General features: G+C 40.5%; 1 protein-coding gene across 1 annotated transcript; it reads right to left on the bottom strand.

Annotated features, from left to right (window-relative positions):
- Positions 1-1,891: 1,891 nt before the first annotated feature.
- LOC135483813 (kinesin-like protein KIF22) lies at positions 1,892-8,486 on the bottom strand. Its single transcript, XM_064764863.1, has 14 exons — positions 8,392-8,486; positions 7,352-7,491; positions 6,841-6,968; positions 6,463-6,617; positions 6,019-6,164; positions 5,439-5,679; positions 5,074-5,118; positions 4,208-4,706; positions 3,827-4,078; positions 3,503-3,574; positions 3,148-3,210; positions 2,764-2,888; positions 2,388-2,447; positions 1,892-2,146 (listed from the first exon to the last, which is right to left on the bottom strand). The coding sequence occupies exons 2-14, from the start codon at positions 7,489-7,491 to the stop codon at positions 2,129-2,131; spliced, it is 1,944 nt and encodes a 647-aa protein (XP_064620933.1). The 5' UTR covers positions 8,392-8,486; the 3' UTR covers positions 1,892-2,128.
- Between the last annotated feature and the right edge of the window lie 117 nt (positions 8,487-8,603).

Below are 8,603 nucleotides of genomic sequence, written 5' to 3'. Positions count from 1 at the left end.
TCTGTACAGTGTCACCATATCATCCTCAGAATGGCCAGCTCGGAGTTTTGAGGTAAGATTTCGGGGATAAGATCACTAGTTGTAATGTTTGCAGCATGAGGCAGCGGTCAGGTTTGCAAGTTCCCCTTTGGGTCAAGTCTGACCAGGGGTAAATCATTTGGCTAAAAAGTCCAGAATTAAGGTTTTCTGTGTAACCTTTTCTGCAATAACTTGAATATTCATCCATTTTGGCATTTTTTCAGTCAACACTTGAAGAAACATTTGGTGAGCGGAGCGATTATCTATCAAATGTACTAACAAAGCCAAGTGGGTCAATGTAAGTAGACTATTTGAGCGTAAGAGAATATATGCCTGTTGGGCTATGGCAAAAAAACAAATAGCTCCAGCTTATCCCGTTTTTTGCAGCAGTAAGTGACCATGAGTATCCCTCCTCAGGATAGGATACTGGTACACTGCAGTTTTACTTCCCAGTCAAGAATGGGACCATTTATACCAGGTTAACAGAAGCAGTGCAGGTTTTAGGTGTCTTACTCAAGGACACAAAGATGAAAGAGTTGATCCCAAGGGCTTTGTGAAGGGAGCCTTCAGGAGGTATTTGTGAATGACATAATTCAAGCAAACGTTATGTCATTTTTTATTTCACTTTTCAGTAATAATTGCCTTAAGATTGAAATGTACTTTCAAGAGCTGAACTCCGAAAAATTTGACGAGCGACCTGCATATCTGGTGAGACATTTTACTCATTATCAGTTTTGCTGTGTTTCAAAGAAAAGCACCTGTATTTTTTTATATGTGTGTGTGTCAGTGACTGCTGACCTTCAGTTGAGCCTGAGCACCATAATTGAACATAGAGTAAGCTCTTTAAACAGTATCGAGAGCTTTTTAGTAGTGACTTAAAGTAGGAAACTTATAAAGCTCGCGAGGAAATTACAGCTAATCAATTGTGTCACTGCATTACCACCAGTAGAATGGGCTCCACCACAAAATGGCCGTGAATATTTAGGGTGTTTTAAACTCTTTCAGATGGAGAACCTTCTTGGCGACCTTGGTGGCCAGATGGGCCTCTGGTTAGGATTCTCCTTCCTCACGCTATCAGAGTTTGTCGAACTGATCGGAATGATGCTGGCATACTGCTTTTGTAAAAAACGGATAGACATGGAGGATGAAGAAGGACTGACCAGTCACACAAGCTTGAAGCATGTACGGACTCATTCCAGAAATATCATAACACCAGTTGCATGTGCAGAATACTCTTATGGGGAAACCAGGGCCACTGCAAGTGGGACCTACTATAACAATGGCCACCACAAGAAGCAGGAATATCCATGCTGAGAGTCATTGCATGGGGTTGCATGAGGTAAAGCGGGACAATTTTAACCCTGGTATGGTTGGACAGTGTCCAGGCCCGGATCCTTGTAAGCATGGTAACCACGCTGTGACAGGCTTTCGGCACATATGCACGGGCTCCCCCCCCATTCAAAACCTCGGGATCCGTGCCTGGTGTAGAAAAAAACTGGTAGTACACATCAATACACACCGAGGCCATAATTGTACCACCTTATTTCAATTTTGAATGCTGATACAAGATGTAAAGATGTCAAATTAGACTTGCAATGTGAGTGAGTAAGTGTAAAACAAAGATTTTTAATTTTCATGGCTGGTCCATAAGGCGGGTCAAGCCACCGAGCCCACACAGGAAAAACATGAGTTGGTAGAATACTGCTCCCTGCTGGTCAAAGAGAGCGCCACTCTGCAACTCAGAAAAAGACTCCAATTGCTGCCCTACAACTGTGGCACACAGTTACTGCTCATTAGATTGAATGCAGAAGAAGAAAACATCGACAACAAGTATAAAATTGCATTAAAAATTTAATTACATGTTTATTTACCCTACGTTCGTCCTTCATTTTAAGCAATTATTCACATTGACATGTTTATAAACACAATTATAAATATATTTTATATTTCAATGTATAGACCAACATAAAATAATTCCAGGATAAACAGAAATTTCATTTTCGAAGAGAAATTTCCCGGAAACCACCTGAAGAACATTCAGAAGGAGAGGGTCCTGCCTGCTGATTTCAGCATTCTGAAAAGTTCAAAGTCCCTTGTTTTCCTGTGAGTGTCACTGCACAAGATTGCCCTGAAACAAAAGAAAACGTTGTTTCAGAAATTCGAAAAAACATAGACTTGGAACATAAGTCTTTACTGCTAACGTACTGTGATATAGGGGAGACCCCTATTGGTGACTTGGTGAAACTTAATATGACCCACAGCTCTGCTCGCAGCAGTGGTACTGGCGGAAATAACGTCACACTGGTGCTTTTGTGATGGAAATCTATCATCAATGAAAATGAAAATAATTTCAGGAACAACACACTCACCTTCAAAAAATTTTTCAGAAAATTCTTAGACAACCCTGGAACATTTTTGAGATCTTCCACCTGAAAATAATGATGGCAACATTTATTTAACCATTACAAATGTCTTGTGATTGTACAGTAGAACCTCTCTATCAAGTACACCCACAAATGCTATCCTTAATTGAGAGGTGTCCTGATTACAGAGGTCAAAATATTGTAAACCACCAATCTGGGATCAAACACATTGTCCTGAGGTGAGTTGGGTGTCCTTGATAGAGAGGTGTCCGCTATGGGAGGTCCACTGTATTGTTATTTGCTCACAACTGATGCCAAAAGAGTTGATCGTCCTGAAAAGTGTTCAAAAGTATATATACCAACCAAGGCCATTCATGCTTACCTGCTCGAATTGTCCACACAAGTCTCTGTAAGAGATGATCATTTGGGCTCTCTTTTTGCCAACTGTTATCAGCTTGGTGATTCCCTTGAGTGTACCCGAGTTCAGGATAGACAGGACATGGCAGTCTGTAAAAGGGAGAAATTTGTGCTTGAGACATCCATGGATTTTTTCGCATTTGTATTAGCAATGTTGTTGATAACTGGAGTACTGTTTTCTATTCCGTCACTCTAAGGGAGAGGCGGAGCGAGATACTACTAGGACTTGTTATCCTTGATGTTAAGACATTGTGTGGAGTCCCTTTCTATCAAAAGACTGATGAAATCAAGATCGATCGACTGAGCAATGTTGGAAGCTTGCATGTTAAGATGAGTGCCAAATACTTACTATGTTTTTGCTGAACATCTGGGTTGATGACAGGTTTTCTTGGTGTAGGGGAAAATATATTTTCTGAAATGTGAAAAAAAGATTTTTAGCACTTACATTCTCTTTGTAGGTCACTTTACGTGTGAAATAAAAACAACCTTACTAGTAGCAAGGAAGATTGCTGCATATTCTGAATCTTGGAGATTTTTTGGTAAAGAGTGAATGGAGGTCAGGGACGTCAATCCTAAGGGTCTCAAGACTCCTTCGAGTTTGTTTGAAGGTCAGGGACAGAAGTATCCAAATTAATTATCCAGATTCAACTCAAGTGAAATCAACTCAAATGGGGTATAAACATAACAGACACAGGATTACTTACTTAAGCTATCTTTTAACTGTTTTCCAGATTTTTTAGGTGTAAAGATATCAACGGCAGCACTTGGGGAATTTTCTGAAAAAAAATTAAGTATAACAAGGTTTGAAAACACATTCTTTGTTTCATCTTCTTTTTCATCTTTTCTCTTACATGTGGTCATGACATATATCCCAGAGGTTTGAAATATAATGCCATATCAGCATACATATTCTGACTTCCAAAAAGCCAATCACTTGAACTACTGCAATATTGAAAGTAGCCAATCATATTTCAATTGACAACTTCTAAAAAATGTCTAAGTACCGGTAATTATCATTGAAAACATACCATCTGAACTCAGTTTAAGCGCAGTTGTTCTAAATTTCCTCTTCTTGATGAATACTGCTGAATCATTTACAAACAGGGAACTTGGTGAAGCATCCAATGGATCCTCCATCAAAGTCTTCTTTCCACGCTTTGGTCTCTCACGACTCACAGGAGATCGGTTGTCTGTGTGTTCTTCATCCGACGATTTATTTTCTTTACTATCTTCTGACCCTGTGCCCCTTTTCCTTGGTATTACCTTGGCAACTTTTGGTCCTAAAAATCAATGATATTCATCGATTAAAATATGTCTATTGACAGCAAAATGTCGCAATGCAGCAAAATATCCTCTTTCATGCAACTCAATATCCTACAGTAAAACCTATCAAATCATCTCAAACCCACCTTTTCGATGAAGTGATGTCGACGAATCCTGCTTGTAATCAGGCACCTGCTCATTCTCTTTCTTAATGGCAAACAGCTGCTCCTTGACAACCTTCAACTGTATAGCTGTTGCCTTGGCAACCGCTTCATTCAAATATTTATCGTCAGTATTCCCTGAACCCTTTATTTGATCCAACAAAGTCTTTTCAAGTGAGCCAAGCCGTTCACTAATACTGTCAACTTGTTTTTGTACGTTCTTCTGATTTTTGAGCAACGGGCTGAGAGCAGGTTGCGGCTGCCTCAATTCTTGTCTCGCTTTCTTTTCCGGGATCTGTATCAGTGTGCCAGAGTGTCGTTTGATGGTGGTGGGTTTCTCGATCACTTCATGGACCGTAGGTTTGTTTACAATTGTTTTTGTTTTACTTGCAAAGTTCAATGTAGCGTATGTGAGCATGTAGTCTGGCATTGCTGGGCAGAGGTTGGCTATCAAGACAGCATTGCTATTACCGCCAAAGGAATCCTGAAGAAGAAATAGGTGAAGGTTAAAATGGCAAAAGTATGGAGTAAGTCAATCAACGCAGACAAAGATACCAGCAAATATTGAAAAAGATTCCATACTGGTGCTCCTATTTTCTTTCACCTCAACCATTTCACCATGATAGACTTGCGGTCCAGTTGTTATGACGAAAGGTACGACAGGCTGCATCTGTGGTCTGAAGATGCCATGATGTGCAACATTGTCAAGCCTTAGGTGGCCGTAGAATAAAACATGTGTTTTTACTGAGGCGGGCAAGTTCTCAAAGAAATACATCAAATCATGATACATGCAGATAAATGTACTGAACATCCATGTCTGCAATAGTAAGATCAGACTCTGGCATTCTTACCTGAAGTAACCGTGTCAGTTTTGAATCTCTGTAAGGGATTCGTGGCTGCAAGAAATGAAGAAATTCTATGAGCTCAGAATAAGACCCAAATGACAATTCCTTTGACGTTCTATCACATCTCAGCGGGTGGATATACTGACAAAACTCTTTTCAGCCTTATAAACGTACATTCTATAAATATTCTATCCATATTCTATAACATATGTCCTCAATTCTTTAAATCAAACCTTAAAGTAATTCAAAAAAAGTCCAACATCATTCTGCTTACGGAAAGTGGTAAAAAGTTAGACAAAACTCGTTTCGTCTTTTCTATTTTGAATGAAAATAAAAACAGACATTTTAAACTCCAACAAATTCCAACTTACCAAGTGTTGTGTCAAAGCATCAACCACCTTCCCAAGGGCAAATAAGGAGTTATTAATAGCACCAGATTCTCTGAGTCGTATGCCTTGGTTACCCGTCCTTTTATTATTCTCTGAACCAGCAAGGTCAATGATGTACAGCTTTCCAGAGTAGGTACGTTTCTCGATCTTCTTAACAATCTTCAGCAGCATGATAGAATGACTTCGGCTGCTATACTCGTTCAATTTGGTGCTGGCTACTGTCCTGAAGAAGGACACAACTAAAGTTGTAATTCAATAGCATAAAACAGAAAGGCTATGGTCTCAAGATCGACATTTCTATGTCTGCAGTGACATCACATCCATTCGGGCATTATGTCCCTGAGAGCCGTCTATTCATCTTGATCCTCAAGCCTTGGATCCACTCGCCGAGGGGAGGTAACGGACTGATTAACTCTGATGGTTCAGAATGCATCTATTGTGCCATTGTCAGCACATCTCTTGCGACTCCAGCACTCCCCAGCCCGGGAAACAATTTGTCAATCCCAGCAGCTTAATAGAACGGTTCTACTGTATTCATTGTAAGTATTACTATGATACTCACCTGTTCTGTGATGCTGGACCAAACACTGAATTGAATTGATCGTAGTTGCTGATTTCTTTTTCTGCCAATCCCGGAACCTGGATGACATGTTTCTGATCTTCTCGGATCTGCAGATCGAATGGTTTCTTTTGCAACAAATCAATCACCTGGAAAAATCAAAGACAGTTGATAACAAATAATACCTCAAGCAAACTCGATATCTGATCAAACACTAGCATAAAGTAAATATAAATTTGAGTCTCATTCCAGTTCAGACACTCTCTTCCTCTACAACTGGCTGTGAATTGCAGCAGGCTGCAGTGAACTGAACATACATGTACCACACAACACTGCTGTGAATTGCAGCAGGCTGCAGTGAACCACACAACACTGCTGTATATAATCTATGCCAAATTCTGCTTTTCCAGAGGGGTTTAAGTTGGATCATCAACAAAATGTTCTTACTCTTTCATTATATATCTCCAAGAATGAAAGATGTGTTGTGTAGGTGCATTCAGAATCAGACGTCTTCTCTTTCTCAATCAGATCAAACAGTTTCTTCACCGTCCTCGGTATAATACCCGGGTCTTCTGGTCTCCCAAGAATGGTATGTGTTTTACCTAGAAACAAATGTACTGCTTTAGCCCAGGAATCAACATTATAAAAGCGGTCCCAAGAGGAAAAGTTGATTAAAACAAGGGAGACATATAGTACCCAAGGTGGTGCACCGTCAGTGTGCGTCTGCTAAAGATTGGGAATGCAAAATGGTTTGTGGTTCATAATCTTATGCATATTGAGCATGAGTACATGTAATATCACTATAAACTCAGACTTGGAACTTACCAGCACCAGTTGGCCCATAAGCAAGAATGGATGCATTCTGACCATTCATTACACTATTGATGTGCTGCTCAACGGTTCCTTCAAATACATCAGCTTGGCTTGCTGACTGGTCATACACTTTCGAGAAGCTGCAAAATATGTCCAATTCATTTTTCAAGATCCATTGTCTACAATATCATAGCATCTGATCTAGACCATTGTAGTCTAAAAACGCCATTATGTGGGGCAAACGATATCTTTATTCTTACGGAAAAACCTTTCATTGGAATGGAAATTCAAAAAGGGCCTATCTCAGAGTGACTCAGACACCGAGACAGCATGTTGTTTATCCTTTGTTTTGATGTTTGTCAATAAAGCCCACTCCTGTATCATACATATCATAATCATACATCCTACTTGTGGGATCATCATGTAGTGCCCCACACAGGAGATGCAGTACCTGCACACCAAAGGTCAATATGACATCATGTCACTGCACTTTATACATGAATGATAGCTAGCTGACACAAACCTGTAACGAAGGTGTTCATCAGAATTTCTGAAGTTGACAATATCCACAGTATTCCCATCAATAACCTCCACACAGCTTTCTTCTTCATCGACGAGGGGGCGTAGGCGAACAACAACTTCAACTTTCTTGTTGTTTGCCATCTAGAAAAACAAATTTGAATACTGACTAAGCTACATGGACAGTATTTATAAAAGCTTTAAAAGGCCCTCTGCTTAAATTCATTAGGCTATCCTCTCAGTGTCACCAAGAATAAGATAACTGAAGTGAAATACATGTAATGTCAATGAGGCCTACACATGTTGTCCCTAAATCAAGACTAATGTGAAGAGGTGCACGTTTACTACTTGGTTTCGGGTTACCAAGCATAAAGCCAAAAGGGCAAAAGGCAAGCAGCATGCCTTAGGTAACTTTGTAGAAGAAGGCTATCGGTCCAAGACCAAGGAGGAAGCCACTGCTCTGGCCCCTGCGGGCCCTGCCACTGACACTGCGGCACCATCCCTAGATACATTTAAGGCTGCTCTCTGGAGGATGGCCGCCTAGAGGCCGACAAAAGTTTTCTTTTATCCTGCACTGACTACATTTTAATCGTTTTTACCAACCAAGTTCTTAGCGCGCACGGCACCTGGAGGCTACGTCACTCCCCCTAGGCACTGATGCGGTTCACATGCCGCTCGGGGAAACACGATTTAGATTTAGATTAGACTGTGACAGTGAGAAAGTGAAAGCCCAGGCTCCAGCCCAGGTGCCCAGCCAGTCACAGTAAAATAACCAGCTGTGGCTGTTGATGGTTACTTATGGTTAACAAGGTTCGTTTTGGCTTTCACTGTCAGAACACTGGCCACTATACGCTGCCAGTGTATGAGTCACTGGATGCAATATATGCCTGCATTTGGTATGGAGCACAGCTAAAAATTTGCTGAATTGGCACTCCATAAAATTAAGCACGATTTTCATCGCAAAGTTGGACCGGGTTTTCGTCAAAAAAAGGCAATATTGATGACGGGATTCTGTTTTAACTGATGTAGAGATTTACAAGATACCTTTTAACAAATCTTTGTTGGGACTGGTGTGATAAAAGATGGTAAATTCAAAGAAATTTGCAGTGAAATATCTTTATTTCCCATTCAAAACATCGCGCCAAGTCCACGCATGCGCACTGCTGTTAAACGATTATATGGGATGCTGTTTGTAAAATAATCTAACAATTCACAATTACCATGGTGAATTGTGACAGTCCAGTCCGCTGACACGC

Source organism: Lineus longissimus, chromosome 2 (assembly GCF_910592395.1).
Source record: "Lineus longissimus chromosome 2, tnLinLong1.2, whole genome shotgun sequence".
In the NCBI taxonomy this organism is placed as follows: domain Eukaryota; kingdom Metazoa; phylum Nemertea; class Pilidiophora; order Heteronemertea; family Lineidae; genus Lineus; species Lineus longissimus.
The sequence above is the reverse complement of the archived record's forward strand: the minus strand, read 5'-3'. Positions and strand labels throughout refer to the sequence as shown.

Excerpts from the sequence above, each read along its gene's own strand:
- LOC135483813 (XM_064764863.1), bottom strand. The coding sequence starts at position 7,491 with ATGGCAAACAACAAGAAAGTTGAAGTTGTTGTTCGCCTACGCCCCCTC. Across the intron at positions 5,680-6,018 it reads GGTCCAGCATCACAGAACAG|GACAGTAGCCAGCACCAAAT; the intron begins GTGAGTATCATA and ends GTCCTTCTTCAG. Across the intron at positions 3,211-3,502 it reads ACAGTTAAAAGATAGCTTAA|AAAATATATTTTCCCCTACA; the intron begins GTAAGTAATCCT and ends TTCACATTTCAG.